At 47.4% G+C, this 20631-nt stretch overlaps 3 protein-coding genes across 3 annotated transcripts; 2 read left to right on the forward strand and 1 right to left on the reverse strand.

Moving 5' to 3' along the window:
* The first annotated feature begins 4208 nt into the window (after positions 1-4208).
* On the forward strand, positions 4209-4622 carry LOC124651714. Its single transcript, XM_047190755.1, has one exon. It carries the CDS (start codon positions 4209-4211, stop codon positions 4620-4622), a length of 414 nt encoding a protein of 137 aa, XP_047046711.1.
* A 480-nt stretch (positions 4623-5102) lies between these two features.
* LOC124658329 (bifunctional peptidase and (3S)-lysyl hydroxylase JMJD7-like) lies at positions 5103-6615 on the reverse strand. Its single transcript, XM_047196686.1, has one exon. The coding sequence runs from the start codon at positions 6613-6615 to the stop codon at positions 5557-5559; it is 1059 nt and encodes a 352-aa protein (XP_047052642.1). The 3' UTR covers positions 5103-5556.
* A 12044-nt stretch (positions 6616-18659) lies between these two features.
* On the forward strand, positions 18660-19328 carry LOC124657174 (skin secretory protein xP2-like). Its single transcript, XM_047195771.1, has 2 exons — positions 18660-18702; positions 18903-19328. Exons 1-2 carry the CDS (start codon positions 18688-18690, stop codon positions 19326-19328), a joined length of 441 nt encoding a protein of 146 aa, XP_047051727.1. The 5' UTR covers positions 18660-18687.
* The last annotated feature ends 1303 nt before the right edge of the window (positions 19329-20631 follow it).

Below are 20631 nucleotides of genomic sequence, written 5' to 3' on the forward strand. Positions count from 1 at the left end.
ACGCGTCGAAGGAGAAGCCGCCGTCTTCAAAGTCTTCACCGGTGAACCTCCGCCAGATCCGGGCTCGCTCACGCCCACATCAACCGGCGAGGACTGCCGGAGCCAGGACGCACCTCCCCCAGATCCTCCGCAAGAAGGCCAGAGCGCAGCCGACCGCGACGAAGAGAGGAACACCGCGACGAAGAGAGGAACACCGCGACGAAGAGAGGAACAGGGTTCCCTCATGTTCTGGTCACTTGATTTTCTTTTAACGTGTGTCCATTTCTTTTCTCATGTAGCTGGCCATGGGTATCAGCCACATGTGCATGAAAAAGTACTGGTATGCTCCTTGCTATTGATGGGAATTTTGATGTGATAAATTTGGTGAAAGGAGAAGGTTGTTCGTCCACTATGGAGCACCAGGATGTCAAGTACATGCCGGTGGGAGGGAAAGTTTTTTCCTCATTTTTTTCATCCATCACACCCTCGTCCAACCCTATGTCGATGACAGTTGAATTTGATGGAAATTTATCAACCAATACCTTGACATCAGAGTTGTTGGAGTCAAGAGCATGGGTATCAGCCACATGTGCATGAAAAAGTACTGGTATGCTCCTTGCTATTGATGGGAATTTTGATGTGATAAATTTGGTGAAAGGAGAAGGTTGTTCGTCCACTATGGAGCACCAGGATGTCGAGTACATGCCGGTGGGAGGGAAAGTTTTTTCCTCATTTTTTTCATCCATCACACCCTCGTCCAACCCTATGTTGATGACAGTTGAATTTGATGGAAATTTATCAACCAATACCTCGACATCAGAGTTGTTGGAGTCAAGAGGAGGCAAAGTGGTGGTGCGTGGGGCGAAGCCGCTAATTTCGGCAACACGTCGCAACTATGCCAGCGGTCCAACATATTTTAGTCACCAAAAGTGACCGTGCGCATTCGTTTTCGTCGTTAAAAGGGCATAAGAGGGCCATGAGTAGCAAGGGTAGAAGGAGGCTATAGTGCTCACGATGTATTCATATTCACGGGTGATCATGCGTCCCCGTTGGCGGATCTCGACTCGTTTCTTCTCAGACCTTGAGCGTTGGCGTCATCCATGTTGCTCAAGTCGGCAAGCATGATCTTCTCGTCCCATTTGGCCATGGCGTCTTGAGAGTCAGCCAACATCGCCTTCAAGGCCTCGCTCAACGCAAGGGCTTTGGGCCCGCCATGGGGGCCATCTCGTTGACGACGCTGGCGGTGACTGCGGTGGATTCCTCGGCTTCCAAGGCGGTGACGGTGGCGAGGGCCTCCGACCGAATATGATTTTTGGGAGTGGCCGGAGTGGAATTGGCTTCTGTACCACTGACGGGTGGGCCATGTAAGACGCAGGGGAGGACATGCGCGGACGCTCGCGAAGCAAAGTTCGGACATGTTTGTGTCCCCCAATAGCCCAGTCAATTTGCATTGGACCATTGGGCTGGAGTGCAGACCCATTTTTCGACTGGACGGACGCAAACGACCGTTTTGTGTCGAGCCGCGGGAGATGCCATTATTACATGTGATCCATGAAATATTTTTTCTTCCGTTGCAACGCACGGGCATGTGTCCTAGTCTATACCTAATAATAAAGGAGCTAAGGTTTCTGCTAAAATTTTCGTCCAACTTTTCATTGGACCGTTTTGCCCTCCCACCAATTTACATATTACCCACCAATGCCATCTAACCGTTCTTTTCTCTTCTTCTCTCTCCCGAACAAACCACCCCTCCTGGCAAACAAATCACAGCCCGTTGAAATAGACCCACGAATCCCCCTCCCCTGCCTCATCCGGCTTGGAGCGCTAGCAGCCGATGGAGATCGAGGCGGGCGGCGGCCTCATCCGGATTGGAGCACCAGCAGCCGGGAAGAAGCCGAGAGCTTGGGCCAGGCACGGGGACGGCGGTCAGATGCAGTGCCGAGGGACAGGTTGCCGGTGAGATGCGGTGCCGTCGGGCGGCGCCAGATTTCGGCGTAAGATGGGTGGTGCCGGATACTTTCCAGAATGGCGGCGAGGTGGGGTGCTTAGGCTCACGCACAAAGAGAGAAAGTGGAAAGACCCATGCGGGCGCACTTGGTCCAGAACTGCATCCTCGCGAGCGCCGGGCGTTGTGTCGAGGAACAAGTACACCGTCCTTGGTGCTTTGCCCTGCCTCTGAATCACTTCCGTCCGATAACATCGCTGTCTTCTTCTTCACCGCTGCCTATACATCTGGTACTTCCTGTCTAATCCCACCCATGTCTTTTAATTTTAGCTGCAATTGAACTGTCGCCGTGATTTTGCTTATCGATTTGATGTGTGCGTCTCAACTGATCAAGATGTGCATTCTGTGTTGGCTGATATAGATTTTAAATTACGTACTACTAATCTGCAAACGAATTTATGCTGTTAATTTCAGTTATACAATGCTATATGCTACAGCGAAGCTATTTGGAGCTCGTGCCAGATCTTAATTTGGTCATGGTTGTCGATGGTCTGGCCAGATGTGGGTGGATGAATAAACAAGCTTAGCAGGATATTAGACTACCTCCAAGACAATGCAATGCCTGATGTGCGGCGTGTGTCTAAGCTATGGCCCGTGGCGTCAGATTTGATGTCATTATTGCATAGCAGATCATACATGCACATCTCTGAACTTCAATTGTGTACTCTTTGGTAACTCCAAAACTTTCGTTGGTTGCTTTTCTTAGTATGTACATTGCTTTTATTTTGAGAGAGATTATAAGTGCTATGTTGCATTTATGTGTAAATGAGCAAAGACAAGTAGCTAATGTGTTGTTGCATCTATTCAGAACTTCCACAAAACAACTTGGTTTCAGGTTATTTTCCCGCAAAACAAGTTGGTTCCAGGTTTTCAAATTAGCATTATTGTTGGAACTCTTCACTATACATAGACATTAAGCATTGATCGGTTCTTCCGCAATGGGGAATTATATACATCACAAACTTAATTGATTTAACCTGTGCATTGATAACAATGTCATCAATCTTTTTCTTTTCAAAAAGCCTTGGATGGTTGTTATCTATGATACATCTCAATTTTATATTGCATATATGGTTGTCTCAAATATGAAAACATTAAAATTAAATAGAAAGTCTAAAACAGTAGAAAATAGAACTTCTAAAAATAAAGTATAAAAGAGTAAATCAATAAGAAGATAAAAAATTAAAGATTACGACAAAAAACAAAAGGACAAATTGAGGCTAGATTTACTTAGGTTGATTACCTTGGGGCATTTAGGTTGATCACCTTGTGGCATTTTTCGTCTAAAAGTTGTTTTTCTCTCCCGGTGCAACGCACGGGTATGTTTCCTAGTCAATAACTTATGACTTGAACAATTTTCCTTCGATTTATTAAATGGCAAGAAATAATTTTATTATATGATTTAGATTCGTACTTCCTCCGTCCTGATTTTGATTTAGTCTACATTCTAGAAAATAAAGCAAATTAGTGTTTCATTTATTAGTACTACTTAGATATGTAAACAACCAATCCAAACTATGTTGATAATAACAACGTCCAATAAGAGTAAAACCATTTCGATTTTAGTGTTATTGTTTTTTGAAGTGTTTTTCTGTAAGCTAGAATGCAGATTATTTCAAAATAAATTTTGAAGATAGGATGTAGACTATTTTAGAACGGAGAGAGTGTGTATTTACCACAGAAGCACGTCAAGATATATACGTGAATCTACAAATCTGCGCCACTTTTTTTTTACTTTTTTTACTCCGTAAAACTTATTTTGGAACGGAGGGAATAGAATTTGCTCTAGAACCAAAACGTGAAACGACCATGGCAAAACCGGACGGACCAGAGACTTTTCTTCAGATTTTGCCAATGGAAAACTACACGGCAAATGACAGATTAAAAAAAATTAAATATTAGAACAACTTGCCGCTTCAAAAGCAATCCATGTCCGTAGCATACCACAGGCTATAAAATACCACAGGTGGTTCTCTCAACCGACGCTAGTTATAGCAGTTGGCAATATAGCACTGAAATGCCCAAAAACCGCAGGCTGCTTCTGACCGGCCAATGGCAGTTAGGAGTTGGCAACATTGACTGAAAAATCCATAGCATTAGCGCACACATGAAGAAAAAAAAAACCTGCGAATTAGCCTATATAAGCAGCACGCGCCAGCTTCGGACTTCTTCAGAACCAACCAAAAAAGAACCCTGCTGCATCCACACCCTCAGAATTAACAACATGAGTGTAGAAATCCTTGATGGCAAGACCATCGAAAGCTTTGTCGAGGACGAAGGCGCCTTCAACTCATCCGTGGATGGCCGGTTTGCGGCCCTCGACACCAACCATGATGGCCTGCTCTCTTACTCCGAGATGGCACAGGAGCTCATGAGCCTCAGAGTTCTTGAGAAGCACTTTGGTGTTGATGAGTCCGCCATGAGCCATGATGAGCTTGTGGAGCTTTACCGTGGGCTCTTTGCAAAGTTTGACCGGGACGGCAATGGCACGGTGGACCTGGAGGAGTTCCGTGCTGAGATGAAAGAGGTGATGCTTGCTGTGGCCAATGGGCTCGGTTTCCTGCCAGTGCAGATGGTGGTCGAGGAAGGCAGCTTCCTGAAGGTGGCTGTGGACCGGGAGCTGGCCAAAGCAGCTTGAGGAACTGTCTGCAACAACTTCTGAAAAGTGGCATGTCTACAATTTTAAATTTTGCATTACTAATCTTGTTGTTTACTGAAATAACTACACGACTGCTATTTATTCATACTTAATAAGTGATGAAGCTGAAGAAGCTACGATGTGAGTTGAATTCACAAAATCATCACAAGCAGGTTATAATATAAAGAGAAATGTTGCCAGTCTATACTTATGAATACCTACATGAGGAATATCAAACTACCAGCTGTAGAATTCCCGTGTTTTTTCAGCTACCCAAAACCGTAGTATTATGTTATGACAACCAAAAAATAGACAGAATATATTTCAAATGAACTTCAGAACAGTCACAAATTTAAGCAAGCAGGTACATCTGAATTCACGGAAGTACCTTTCAATTCAACAACTCACTTGAGTATGAAGAGAGTTAACAGAATTTTGTTACAAACAATTGAACTGAAGAAAAATATGTATGCGCGGTGTAGAACTGGCAGCAGCCAGGTAGTTTACCTTACCAGCACCAGAACTAATAACACTTTCAGACTCAGAACAGCTCATCAACTGATACTCTCTGTCATCCATCTTATGCTTGATCTGGTACGGAAACCTTATGTGCGTAATTTGCACAAGACTTCGTGTGTAGAGAGTAGACCTGCAGAATGTAAGCCATCCGACAAAGAACAACTCATGCTGCTTTCTGAAAAAAGTTTAACAGCCTTTCACAATGTCCTATTGCTAGTAAATCAAGCTTGATGGGCAATTGGCACCTGTATACGTAGGTACAACAAACGCCGACAGTAACCCAGATCCAAGCTCTGTATAACTAACTGAAACCTTGAAGAACTTTCACATAATACCACATAAACCCAAGCCACATATTCTGAAAATACTGCCCGTGTGGCATTGTCCAAAATGCAAATACCATCAGACTGTCAGCTCAATCGTTCTTCTCCTGGAGCTCACCTTCGATAGCATCATCACTGGTGTCCGACGGAGAATGTTTGATCTCCAGTGATCTCATGAAGTTAAAGTAGGCATACTTGATGTCAAACTGCATATCATACCAGTAGTTCACGGCAATGGTGAGCCCGTTAGGCCCGGGGCTCTGGCTGACATGGTGAAACCACATGCTCGGCAGGTAGAGCATCTCGCCGGCCCGGACGGTGCAGCGTATCGGCCTTGGCCCCTTGAAGTAGAGCGGGAAGGACGAGGCCTGCGCCGCCATCTCCTCCGGCGAGGCCGGGTATGGGTCCACGCTGCTCCACGGCACGATCCTCTCGGGTTCTTCGATCTCCAGCTTAAGCCTGGGCACCTCCTCTGTTTCCTGCTCGGCGACGTAGCGGGCGGCGGGGTAATCGCGGATGTAGAGGCGGTGGTGCTCGGTGGGGGGCAGAAGGAGGAAATGCTTCTCGCCGGAGAGGACGACGTAGATGTTGTCGTAGTGGTCCTTGTGGAAGGAGGTGACGGAGCAGGAGTTGCCGATCCAGAGGTTGACGGCCTCGGGGAGGCAGCCGAGCGCCTCGCTGGCCCAGGGCACGTGCGCGTCCACGTCGCCGGCCACCGCCGCGTACTCCCCGCGCAGGCAGTCGTCCTGCTGCTGCGCGTACGCCACCAGGCCGGCGGCCGGGTCGGAGCCCCTGATGAGCCGCACGGCCGAGGGGAAGTCGACCCGGCGGACGTGCGCGGACGCGAAGCACCTGGCGCCGGGGCGGCGCGGGTGCGGTGCGAGGGCGTCGGCGCGGCCGCTGGGGGTGAGGTGGACGGAGACGTCGGTGGAGTGAAGCGCGTCGGGGAGGTAGGATTCGGTGGGCCAGAGGGAGGCGGCCGGCCAGTGGCGGGTGGCGGCGGCGGAGATGATGAGGGGGCGGCCCGGCGAGACGTGGTCGCGGAGGAAGGCGAGCGGCGTCGGGGGCAGGTCGGCGCGCGGCACGTCCTCGGCGTGGAGGCCCAGAAGCTCGCGCGACTCCGCCCACAGCTCCCGCACCGAGCGCTCCATCTCGGGTTTGGCGCCGCTGGTTTCGCAAATTCTGGCGGCGGCGTTGGCGGCGGTGGCGGCGGCAGGGCGGCGCCTCGCGCGTCAAACGGTCCAAGGGCTAGACAGGCAAGCTGGCCCACTGGGTATTCGGGCCAGACCTATTGACTGGGCCATTGTTTCAGTTCTAGTTCTTTGTGGGCTGTTGTAATTATGTGTGCGCAAGCTGCAAGGCCTACATCAACATGGACGTGCATGAACTTACTTTACACCATCAAATAGAAAACGGTCACTAAAAATACTCTGTCTCCAGCTTTGCTCAACAACAACAACACAAAAAGCTCAACAATAACAAAGAAAATGCTCTCTCTAGCTAACAACAGTACAATTTATGAAAATTTAATTTTTTACACAAGAATAGTATGTTTAAAATGGACGAAAATATACTACTTATAGTAAATATCAAGGGAGAAAAGCGTTGAATGTGTAATTAACTTGCTTTATCCGAATGGTGGCACCGCTGATACTAGCTCTCCGTGTCACGTAGAAGCCACTAGACAGCCAACTTGATTACCACTTTTATAGCAGTTTACCACGTTCAAAATTTGTGGAAGTGTCATCAAGATGTTATATACAATGCAAGCCCTATTATCATCGACTGGCCGCTAACGAATCGATGCGCCTAGGCACGTGGACAAGCTCGACTCGTCGGGGCGAACACAAGGGTGTCAGTCGTTGGACCTATACCCACAGGTGGGCACGGCCTTCTAGCCAGGCTCTGCGGTGGGTACATATGTATGGGCAGCCCCGCATCAGGGACTAGGGGCGGTCGATTCTTTTTACGAAATTCCTCGCCGTCGGCAAGATTCCAGTGCCACGAGAATCACCACAGTTGTGAGGGTGATGGGGGTTCCATTTTCCCGATAACCACAGCGGCTGATGACCGGCATCGTGGGTTCCGATAGCAACGAACGGGAGAAAAGGTGGACGCTTCTTTAAGGATCGGGCACCGCAAATGAGTAAAAGTAAGATAGTTTGCCTCCCTTTTAGGTATGACACTTATGATTTTACTCCTCTAATGAATTTAATGGATCGGCTAGCTGCACTTAGCCACCCCTTAAACGATTTTTAATGTTTCGACTAGAGATGCTCTCACATGATGTACAAAATATTATACATTTTGTTAAAGAAATTCAAAAGCCACATTCTTAAAACTCAAAGTACATCTACATACACATCTCTAGTAATGTGTGTACCCATTTTTTCCACCATATCTTCTCATATGTTTTTTCTAGAATATGATGTCTTATATTTCATAGAACAAAGTTTTTCTAGAATACGAAGTCTTATATTTCATATAAAAAAAATCCGACGGGTAATACAATACCATAAAGTCTACAGCTCCACGCATCCAACTCGATGCATCATCAAGCGTCTTACAACACACCCTCTACAAACGTCCTGATGAAAACGGCTAGCCTTGCCCAACATCCTACTAAGAGTGGTGAAGAGATGGAGCATGGAGCTTCTAGATCACGTCGCAGACCAAGACACCAACGTAGCACAACTAAGACTCCAAGGCAACCCGGACACCGTACGGCCCCTCTTCAGCCTAGAGGAGTTAACGAGTAGATATGATCATCCTTTGGACTTGGGGAAGACGCCGACCAGGTTGTATCCACCAGATCATACATTACGCCACGGAGACCCATGCCATGACCAGCAGCCAACACCGGTAGCGCATCACATTGCCCCAGACTCCAAATGTCACATCGGCCTCTCCCTAGGTAGCCTAGATAATGACTTCAATAAGAGAACGATGATGTGACGCCATCGATCATTTCCTTGTCCGGTGGACGGGGCGTAGGGTTTCCCTGGCACCGGAGGAGAGGAGGGCACATTTGGGACCAATACCATGCCCTTAGAACGGAAGCGACGCCCGTGGGCGTCCCCGTGGGTGGCGACTTGGGTGGTCGTTTACCAATTTTTTAGATTGCTCAAAATCAAAAAGGAAATAGGAGTTTTGCAGGGTTTAGATTTTGATGAAAAAAAATAAAAATAAAAATTCATTTAATTTTATTTGAATTCAAGATTTATTATTACTTATTCATTGTTGTTTAGTCAAATAATTGCTTGTAATTCAAAACTAAAGGCATGTGACATAATGGCTCAAGGGATAATAGGATTGATACGGTACTATTATCAACAAAGTAAAACTCCTCCGCCAAAAGCTCATCCGGGAGGAATGAAGAAGTTAAGCGTACTGCACTAGGAGCAGTCTGAGGATGGGTGACCAACCGAGAAGCGTCGGGGAGCAGTCTGAGGATGGGTGACCGGCCGGAAAATGTAGTTTGTTATCTTGCTCTCTTATAACTATTTGTTTTGCGAAAAATGTAGTTTGTTTAACTGCAATGAGAACTCTTAAGTCTTAACAACGATATGTTTACGATTGCTCTCTAAGTACGTCCAATATTTATTTCTGTAAACACAATCGACCTTATCCAAGATTAGGTTAATAGGGTAGTGAGTATTATGAGGCAGAATCAACGGTGAAGAGGGAGCTGCAAGGGCAGAAAACCAACGAGACCTTGTGCAGTGGTTAGAGTTATGTAGTGGAGCACAAGAGACAATGAGAGTGGGAGCGGCGACAACATTAGCCATTGTAGTCTATAGGAACACATTGGATCACGAATTCACCGGAGTTCAAGAAGATAAATGTATGTCCTAGCAAGGCAAGGCAAAGCAAAACCGTATTCGCCAACCATTTTTTTCCCCCAAAAAGTTGTATCATTCAACAAATATAACGTAGAATTGTATCAAGGTGCTCCATAGCAGTGCACAAGCCCATGGTACATAGTTAAAATTGCAACATAGTTTTTATCCCATGACAACACTGATCATGCTCTAAATTTCTAAAATGTACCAACTCAAATATTTTATCTCCATTCTACGCCAGGTAGAGATATCAAATAAAGTTAGTCTAGACTACAATACTATATTTTCTTTCAATATATTTTTAACTTGAATAAATTTTATCTTCAACAAATGATCTAAAATCAAAACATAGTTTCAAAAGTATACATACAAGAACCGAAAGCTAATTCTCAACATTCTACGCTTAATAAAAAAATGTAATGAACAGTCAAAGCTATCCAAAATGTATGGAATTAAATGGTACATTTGATAAGTTGGGAATTTAAAATATTATAGATTATAAAATACTTACAACTTGAGAGCAGAAATGGCACATTTTTAATATGAAAGTAGGCAACATTTTTATTTTATGATAGCTTAAAGTTATCTATTGCTAATTAATCATGAACTGAAACCCAAAACTGCATTTTTTTCTTTATAGGTAGCTCACCGAACGTGCCGCTCGGTAACCCAAAACTGCATTTACTGCACCCTTTTACACATACTCCGTGAATTTACTCGCTATTAATCATAATGATAGTAGTATTATATTATTTTTAAGGCATCATAATGAAAAGAATAATTCAAAGAAAAAACTTCAACATATTATTTTTGGATTAACTGATTATCCTTGAGTTTTTAGCTGTGGTCATATGATTCATATGCTTGGCACATATTACATTGGGATATACTCACATAGTTTTGTTTGGTTCGTAAGCATATCATTTTTCTTCTTCTTAGTAAACTAAGTAAATTTTGTTCCCCAAGTATGCAATACGTTTAGTTTGTTCGAGAATTTGGCCCTTTTATCATCCATCCATAACCATACATTATCCCTTTGTTCAAAAAAAAAGAAATTTGTAATTTTTTTCTTTACAAGTATTATTAAAGCATCTGCATTATTAGGAAATCTATGTCAAAACTATATTTTCGGTGCCTCCATCTTGAATATGTTTGATAGGATTTCCACATGTGATGCTAAATATTCTAGTGTTTCATTGTCTATTAAATATCTCAAGAGTTTTCTAGTACAACTATATTTTCTAGGTCAAGTGGTTAGAGTGTGTGCGGGTAATATGTGTTGCTTTACTGAGCCGAAAATTCTAATTAATTGCTAGGAAGTTACTACGACATGAGTTCCTGAGATAGGAATAGGGGCCATTGTCGAGCAATTTCTTGACCGGTTGTTTGTTAATCGTCAATGAAGCTATACACTACTCCCTCCCTCCCAAATTAGTTCCACATATTTGTGTAGATATGCACGTATCTAGATATGTTTTATTATATGTATACATGCCAATCTAGATAAATATGTGATATCTAATTCGGGACATAGGGAGTACTAACTTATTGATGTTAACTTTACGGATGAAATTGGTTTGAAGAATGTCCACTTTTACTTCCAATATACTTAACAAAGATTGAAAGGTCTGCCATTGACAATTTGTACAAGATATATGTGTGATTTCACCTCGCATTAAACAACGATATAATCATATTAAATTTGTGGTGTACTTGGAATCCATACGATCCTCGAGTGCTAGAAATTTTGAAAATGTGCCAACTCTAACAGTATGTTCCCACTGCGCACCATTTGGATGACAGGTCCCATACCTTGCAAACATCTATTGGGTGGGTGTATAATGAGCGTTTGGCGAGGAAATAAGGGAGTGCGAAGAAGAGAAGAGCCCCAATAGCGTGCTAGACGCTAAGGCAATGCCCCAGCCTGTTGTGGTTTGTGAAATAAATCATGATACTAGTACTTTGCTTGGTGAAAAGAATATCATTTGGTATCGCGCTATGTTACGTTTACCGCAAGTAGGTGGTGGTATTATCACTATATTGACTGACATCATCCGTTTAGACATTAAAAATCTCAGTCAAATCACAGACGAAAGCAAAATACTACAAAAACCAACAGCAAGACGTTGGTTATCACACGAAACCTACTACTATCATTCAAGCAACATTGCACAAATTCCGGCTTGTCGTTTGGAGGCACCAACCGCTGAAACGGGGATCAGTCAATAAATTGCAGGTGGTCGCAGGATGATCTGGACACCGCCGGCATCGCATCACACGTCATTCACAGGTGGAAGTGGAAGTGCGTGCACATCACATCGCTGCCTGTTCCATCAGAGGTACTGTACTGTGACTGTGAGCCGGGGCCCTCTCCACCGCCCCTAGCTGTGGCTCCACGTCACCGTCGCTTCAAGGTCATGGGCTCCAATCATGGCGGCCAGCAATCCCGTGGCTTCAAATGTGGCGCCAGCAATCCTGTGTTTGTGACATTTCGTTGTCAATTTTACTAGGGAAGTATAGCAAGGATCACATCCGTCCACCGGTGATGGCAGCCACACATGGCACGGCCGCCGAAAGTGAGCTGCCACGGCGGCGAATATGCAGGCGGGGCCCGGCGTGACTGCCGGCCATGTCGACACCATACTATTTCTCTCAGAGTGATTTGGCACCAATCACACCAGCGGACCATCCTACCGGGCACTGAGAATTGCATGTTGGATGTTGGGCCTGGACTCTCTCTCCCCGATCGAAAGCAGCCTCATCACGACCGCTTTCCACGTCACCTCCGAATGGCCGGCTCAAAGCGACGAAACCGACGCACGCGAGAGTAGTCCCACGAAGAGAAATCTGCCCAACTCGATCATGATCGGTTGATCACCCTACAGGTGCCGAGACAGCAAGATCAGCTGATCTGGGAAGGAGAACCATCACAGAACGAGGAAAGATTACCTGCAGAGACGGTGAACATTTATTTTCTTGATACTCGATCGGTTGAGCTCATCTACCCGGCCATAACACCTTCCGGCCGCGCGGTGAGGAAATTCAATGAGGTGGCGAGGCGCCGTCAGTGCCAAATTGCCAATAATGTAGCGCTGATCGAGCGTAATCTCGCTGTCTCGCTGATGAAATCCCTTCGCCTTTTTGCCTCATTCTGCAGGACCAGGGGTGATCTACCCCTGCGGTGCAGCGGTGATCACTTCGCTTGCGATGCATATATCTATGAAAGCTTTTTGGTAAAGGTGGCCGCCGGCCAAAGCAAGAGGCTAGCTAGACGAGACGAGCAACAAAGGTGACAGAGGCCTCCTCCTCTGCTAGCTGTTATAATTGCTGCGGGTGAACTCTGAAGCACCACACATGCGAGCTATGGCACTAGAACAGGGACGGGATTGTAGCCCTGATTGCTCGGGAGATTTGGAGATGTTTTCGCAAGAAAATTTGAGGCCATCTTGACCTATACGAAAACTTGACGGATTTGCTCTAGATCTGTTGTAGTTACAAATTTAATCCACACTGTTGCAACAATGTGTTGTAATGTGCAGCGTGGTACACAAATACGCGGAAAAATAAAAACAAAAAATTGGACAGTACTAAGATGTGTTAGAACATTCTCTACTAACTACATATGCAAGAATGTATATTATTTATTTTTCAAAAAAAGAGAAAATCGCGTGCACACCTTCAGCGACCATAAACACTAATCAGAACGGTTTTGCTCTGTTTAGGTAGTGCTCAATCAAATCCTACATCATCCAATTGCATTGTGATTCATGCATATGTGTTTCTAGTTGGATCCCAACTGAGTTTTCCTCAATTGCAAGAAAAATACTCTAAACAATTAGATTTGGTTCATAATTCATGTTAGTAATGAGTTGCAACATGAGTCGTACCTGATAGCCACACTCTAGTCAGAACCACATCATACTCCTAGAGTACCCCAAAAAACACAAATATCACATAGCTGGAAAATAAAGTCTAGCTAGCTAGCAAGTAGCGTAGGACGGGTGGCCACCCCTGAGGTCGAGAGCTAACCAACATTATTCCAAGATCAAATCACCGCTACCCAGGCGCGCACATTCGTCGGCTCCAATTGCATTGTCCTCGCCCTAAACACGACAGCCGCCTCTGTTCACGCAACCGTAATCTCGTACAGAAACAAACACTAATCAATATATACGTTTTGATCCAGCTCACAAGATCGAATATCTCTCTCGCAATATGAGCGACGATTCGATGGCAATGACGGGGCAGAACGTGCAGTAACGATGAGAGTTTGTGTACCCGCCTCAAAGCTAGCCCTGCACGAGCTGAGCCCTCGTCTTACAACTCAAAAGCTAGCTTAGCTCCACTTGCCCCTGCGACGAGATCGATCAGATTTGGCCAGCGCTCACTTGGCACTTTCACGGCACGCCGATCGATCCATTGTTAGCAATAATCTTGCCTTAATCATATTAGAGTTAGAGTTGTTTCGTTTAGTGTCAAGTTGCCATGTGTGGCTGCAGTTCGAGTCGTCTTGGAATTGGTCGTAGTAGTCCAGCTAGCTAGTACAAAGAAAAGGGTCTAAGGTAGTAGTACTGTAGTATTCCGGTTAGGATTAGTACATGGTCCGTGTGTGTGTCTACGTGTTAGAGTAGGTTTAGGACGTGGTCAGGTCGGCTGTTCGTGTATATATATACATAGCAGTACGTGGGTTTCTGTAATCGAGTTGTACCAAAAGAAAATTAGAAAAGCAATAAAGAATAGTTTAGAGGGTGCGACACGCACCCTTGGCGATAAATTTTGTATCTGCGTGTGTTCGTCTAGTTTGATGTGATTGATCCGTGGGCAAATCCCAACAATTGGTATCAGAGCGAGGTCGAAGATTTGAAGCTACACTTGCCCCGGGGAGGCGACCCGTACTAGCGCCTCGGGGCAGGCGATCGTCGTTCGGCGGAACGACAAGGAGGAGACGGCGGAGAGTTGTCGTCGCAAGGTGGTGGAGCTGCGGATGATCGTTGACGGGAGAGGTGGTGCCGAGGTGTGGTGCCGGGAGTCTCGTCAAGATCGTCTTCGGAGGAGTCGGATGAGTCAAAGAGTCAAGTGTGTCCACGTCTACATGTGCGGTCGTCGTTATGTCAGTGAGTCGTCGTTGTGTCCAAGTGCTCGTCTCCGTGAAGATTTGTTGCAGTTGAAGCGCGTCAAGTGTGTGAGGTATGCACGGTGTTCCGTGAGTTATGTCCATGTCCTCGTGGAGCGCCCTGGTTGCGGCCAGCAGGGTTCGGTGCGATGCCGAAGGCGGACGGTGGTAGGGAAAGCTACCGTAAAGCGAGGAGGTGTGTGCGCAGTAGGAGGAGAAGCTACTGTAAACAAGTACAAGAGGAGTATGGTGCGAACCGAGTGCGAGAACCGCAATAGCGCTGGCACTATGTGCGAACCGAGTGCGGGATGGCCGGCAATGGCGGTGGCAAAACATTGCAGAGCAAAGGAAGTGCACTGCATGTTTCCTGCGTGGTCATACTGACTGTACGGACATGACAATGAAGATAATGAAGAAGGTGACGTGAAGCTGCGAGAGTCGACATCGGTAGGAGTATGAGGATGCGACATAGTCAAGATTAGGAGGAGATTGTTAGCAATAATCTTGCCTTAATCATATTAGAGTTAGAGTTGTTTCGTTTAGTGTCAAGTTGCCGTGTGTGGCTGCAGTTCGAGTCGTCTTGGAATTGGTCGTAGTAGTCCAGCTAGCTAGTACAAAGAAAAGGGTCTAAGGTAGTAGTACTGTAGTATTCCGGTTAGGATTAGTACATGGTCCGTGTGTGTGTCTACGTGTTAGAGTAGGTTTAGGACGTGGTCAGGTCGGCTGTTCGTGTATATATATACACAGCAGTACGTGGGTTTCTGTAATCGAGTTGTACCAAAAGAAAATTAGAAAAGCAATAAAGAATAGTTTAGAGGGTGCGACACGCACCCTTGGCGATAAATTTTGTATCTGCGTGTGTTCGTCTAGTTTGATGTGATTGATCCGTGGGCAAATCCCAACATCCATCCATCTGTGGATGCATAGTGTGATCTACTGAGGCCGCGTTTGGTTGCCTAGGCCGAAAATCTGCATGCCTACCACAGCGAGATGGGAGGCATTGCGCGTTGTGAATGGGCAATGAGCCACTTTTGGTGGGTCGTTTGGTAGCCTGTGAGGCCTTTTGCCCGCCGGAGAAGGGACCCAGTCCCATCGTTTGGTTGCCCATTTTCAGCCCATTCTTCTCAGGTCGTGCAGCCTACAGCTTGTTTGGTTGGAGATAGCTCAGTGCTGTACTTCACTTTGAGTGGTGAGGTTACCCAGTAATGAATAACAGCACACATGAGATTCAGTTCATCAGGAAAGATGCTGGTAATACACATTGTTGTGGATATACTTCATAGGTATACCATCGACATGGTGCGATTCCGGCAAGCCCGGGTGGCCCACAGATGGTGGTGATGGCATATGGCCCACCGGGCGGCCCAGTTGTTGTTGATCAAGATGGAAGATGTCCAACCCAGGAACAAGGAGCCGGATCCCAACCGACCTATGAGGTAGCCGGATCCGAACCACCCTACGAAGGTAGCCGGATCCGAACCGCCCTACGAAGGTAGACGGATCCGAACCGCCCTACAGAGGTACCCGGATCTGAACCGGCCTACAGAGGTACCCGGGTCCGAACCGACATACAGAGGTACCCGGATCCAAAGAGGTCTATGCCAGGAGTCAGATCCGTGAAGGCCCATGAAGGAAGCCGGATCCATGATGAAAAGTTAGGAATAGGTGGATCCTTGACGTTCACGGCAATGTAATATTCCGTAGTTAGGCAACTTGTATTCCGGGTAGGACTCTCCGTAGAAACCCTAGATCTGGGCGCCTATATAAGCCGGATCCTGGGAACCCTAGAGGCAGATCTCGAGCTAGAAGCGAGAGAACCACAACTCATTGTAACCATGCGAAAGCGCCCAGATAATTCCAAACAAGCAGCAGTAGGCCTTGCCATCGTGCAGGTGATTCGAAGCTGGGTAAATCGTGTACCACCGTCCCGAGGACTCTCCGCCCAATGGCCCCTACTTCTTCTCCCCTCCATGAGGATCCCACCTCTGGAGTACCGTCGAATAGGCAACGACACACATCAACTAGTACTTAGTGAGCGATGCATCACGAACGAAGCAACTACTTTGTGATGCATCACAGGTTCGTCACGAGGAGTTAGTATATACCACCTCGAACAAGTTCATCATTACAAACCGGGGATCAGGTTGTAGCAAGTCCTAGCTAATGGAGGGATACAAGATCACCTCCCAAAATCAGCGAATCATGACGAAGGAAGCAGAAGCACTAAGCAGGAAACTGGTTGCGGAGCCAAGTCCTAAGCCAGCTCCTCCTCTCCGGTGGCTGGAACTTACGGTAGAAAGCATACTCGGCTTCATTGTTTGCAATGAAGTCGATAGCCCTGACCAGCAAGTTAGGCTGGAATAGCTGCGCCTTGCAGACGAACCGGGGAGTGAAGATTGTCTTCATCTGAGCGTAGTTGCTGATCGGAGTGCCGATGTACTAACGGTGCTTCGGGTACCGCTGCAATCGACAAGGAACACCTGTAAGCGTACACGACATTGACATGTATATACTTTCAGATCTATGCAGGAGCTTAATGAGGATTCACCAGGATGTACTCGTCCGCCGCCCCTTCATCACCGCCGTAGAAGTAGCAACCAGCTTCGCTCCAGTCTAGAATGCGATCGGATTTCATCTTCGTGATGACGCTCCACTTCGTCCTCCAGTTTCTGATGTGGTTGTACAGTTGAAGAGTGGTGACATGTACGCCGGCGAATGCAAGAACATCCGCTGCTACCTTCTTCATCTGCTCCTCCTTGAATCACATGTTGAAGCAGACGCCGCTATGGACGAGCTGAACCAACCGGTTCAGCATAAACCCTGATAGCTTAGGTTTCCAAACCATGGCTGGTCTGCTTGCTATCAGAGATGGCTAAGCATTCACATTTGGCGCAGACAGATCAGGGGAGCCCAAAGGTATGATCGCCTACATGACAAATACTAGCAGATCAATGAACTACCACATGGACATCCTTAAGCACTAGCAGATCTATGAACTACCAGTACCACATCAAAGAACACCGAGGTAGGTAAGATCGGCCTTACAGTCAAAGGAGCCACACACATTACGGAGGTAGGGGAAGCAGGGGACCCTGACGAAGATGCAGGCAGCACCACCGTTCCAGTGAAAGATGCAGGCAGCACCACCGTCCCCGTCGTAGAGTCAGATGGAACCTGGAAAACCTCCACAACCTCCACCGGCGACGAAGGAATGTCATACAATAGATTTGTTTAGACCCCGGTTGTGTACCCATAAGATCTAGATCTAAGGCTAGGGTTTGCAGAAGCTTACCACAACCGAAGTCATCGACAAAGACGAAGAAGACGACCATCCTCCGCGGACACTAGCCGCCGCCACAGCCGCCGTCGCCGCCGCAAGCCTCGCTGACCGTGCAGGTGAGGTAAAGCCGGCCATGTCGCTAGATCGGGATGCTGGATGAGCTCGAAATAGGGGGAAATGGGGAATTTGGATTTGCCGGTTAGAGAGCGGCCCCTATATACGGTGGCAAAAATTCAAGCGCAGTGACCGAATTCATGGCGCCGAGATTTTGCCGTCCCGCACGAACCCGCGCCATCTCCCACGGTGGCTCTCCGAGGACGTCATGTTCTCCACTTCTGCGGAAACGGGGGTGGCTCGCTAGAAACGGTCGAACCGGGCGTTTCTCCATGGCCTGGCTCGAGGGTGCTTTGAGAACCGATTTTTTGCAAAAACACGGCGTCGACCAGATAACCAAACGGTGAAAAAAAGCTATACGAGCTAAGGAACATGCAGCCTACCAAACGCGTCCTGAATGTGTGGCACGATCCCTGTCGGCCTCGCAACATGTCCAGCGAGATAAACTACACGCCGGCCGTGCATCGAAGTACTGTTGCTGCGCACCACCCTGATATGTTTCTTGGACCCTCTCCATGTGTCATGACTCACGGACGAGCGCCATTAATTTGGTTTCGTGACACTCGTACAATCCCACGTCGTCAGGACATGTTTATTTGCACATCCAGCTCGCAAGATTCCTGATGATCATGAGGTGGACTGGAGTTCAATAGTTTCTCGATGGATCTCGACATATCGTTTCATTTTTCTTTCGTGTGCGATTTGCGTTTGTGTTCTCCCCGTTTTGGCCTCCGAGGCCAGTATATATAGCCCCTCCACCCCGACTCATTGCTCCACACACTCTGATCAGTCATCACAGTGGCAGCGCACTAGCTTCAGCTAGCCACTCTCCTCCACTAGTCCACTTGGGAATTTGCTTGCATCAACGACAGCAATGGCCACCGCTGATGTACGTAGCTCGCTGTCGTCTATTCTTTTTCCGGTTCAGCTTGATCATGAGCTGGATCGATACTCGATCATTTCGATTGCTCGATCGGCCCATATATTTTGATCTGTTTATGCATGATCCAACCAACGGCCGGGTCATCGTGATCCTAAGCTCGATCGATCTATATATGGCTAACATATATACGTTGTGCAAACGTGCAGGTCCAGAACCCGACCGCCGCGCTGACAGAGGAGGCACCTGCTGTGGAGACGCCGGCGCCAGCGGTCGCCGCCGAGGAGGTTGCGAAGACGGAGGAGGCCCCCGCGCCGGTGGAGGTCGAAGCCGAGGTGGCTGCACCCGTCGAGACCAAGGAGGCTGAGCCAGCAGCTACCGAGGTGGAGGAGACCAAGGAGCCAGAGCCAGCAGCCGCGGCCGAGCCGGAGGTCGAGGCGCCCAAGGAGCCAGAGGTAGAGGCACCAGCCGCAGTGGAGGCAGAGACCAAGGAAGCCGAGCCCGAGGCAGTCGCCGAGCCAGAGGCCGCCGCTCCCGCCGTCGCTGAAGAAGCACCGGCGGCGCCGGCACCGGAGGAGGCGCCCGTGGCCGTAGCGGAGGCTGAGGCAGCCGTTGCGGCGGTGACCAGCGAGTGAGCTCGCGACCGCGCGCGGAGGAGCTGGCTCAGCGTCTCATGCCAGCCGTGCCACGGTGGCAGTCGATCGCGTGTGCTCCTACGTGGCACGGCGTGATGCTTAGTCAGCCAAGTGAGTGGAGTGCTACTTTTTACTAGGTGTCGGGTGGTGTGAGCGGTGTCGCGTGACGTGGGCTAAATAAGTGTGGTCGAGTGTGGATGCCCAGTGTCGGCGGCACTGCACCTTTGCCGTGTGTCTGTTTCGCGTATGAATGATGGATATCGAGTTTGTGTGTTGGCTGTGTGATATACTAGCACTAGCAGTGTTATGCCATGGATGATGTTGAGCTAATAACCCATCAGTTGATTAACAAAACCATTACCATTAAGTAGCTTACCAGGATTAGCCATTTAGCTTGTGTTGGTATACAAATTACAGAGCAATTCGTTGTTAATTTTACTAGAGAAGCCCAACAAGGATCACATCCGTCGACTGGTGATGGCAGCCATACATGGTACGGCCATCGAAAGTGAGTTGTGACGGGAGATCACGGAAGTGGATATGCAGGCGGGGACAGGGGTGACTGCCACAGCCGGCCATGTCAACACTACTATTTTTTTCAGAGTGATTTGGCACCAATCATACCAGCTGACCTTTCGCAACAAAAAAAAACCATCTGATCGACCATCCTACTGGGTACTGGGAATGGTGATACTGGTGCATGTTTGATGTTGGGTGTGAACTCTCTCTCCGAAAGCAGCTCCATCATCATCACTTTACATGTCATCTCCCGTACGAGTTGTAATGTAATTAGACTTGTAATTAACGAAAGATTACGTGTTCGAGTCGAACACTTGTAACCTGGCCTAATATGTAAAGACACTGAGAGTGGTTAAAACAGACTAGCCGCAACCTGCAGGTTAGAATTTTCGGGGATGGTCCGACGCGTCCAGTAGCACTGGAACGTCGTGATGTTTGTAGATCGGCAGGCTTGTCATCGACACTACTATGATGATACTTGGAGAGCAGCGTCGTCAGTTAAGCATATCCCGCGAATGTAGGCGTTGATCACTAAACTGTGTTACCAAATCTCGTTGTCATGCTACGGTTGCTTATCCTCGTATGATTGATTCGACACCTTCGACAATAACCATAGTTAGGTTACATGGGAGGTCACAAATTTGATTTAGAGGATGGTGCTGAAATTTGATAGGTCAGCGTTGAAGTTATGATAGTGGACGCGCTGCGGAAAATATGAAGCAATGTCATATCTTTGCAGTAGCTTTTTTCATCGGAACCAGAAGAGATCTGCAAACAGGAATGT

The sequence above is a fragment of the Lolium rigidum genome, chromosome 5, assembly GCF_022539505.1.
Source record: "Lolium rigidum isolate FL_2022 chromosome 5, APGP_CSIRO_Lrig_0.1, whole genome shotgun sequence".
Taxonomy (NCBI): domain Eukaryota; kingdom Viridiplantae; phylum Streptophyta; class Magnoliopsida; order Poales; family Poaceae; genus Lolium; species Lolium rigidum.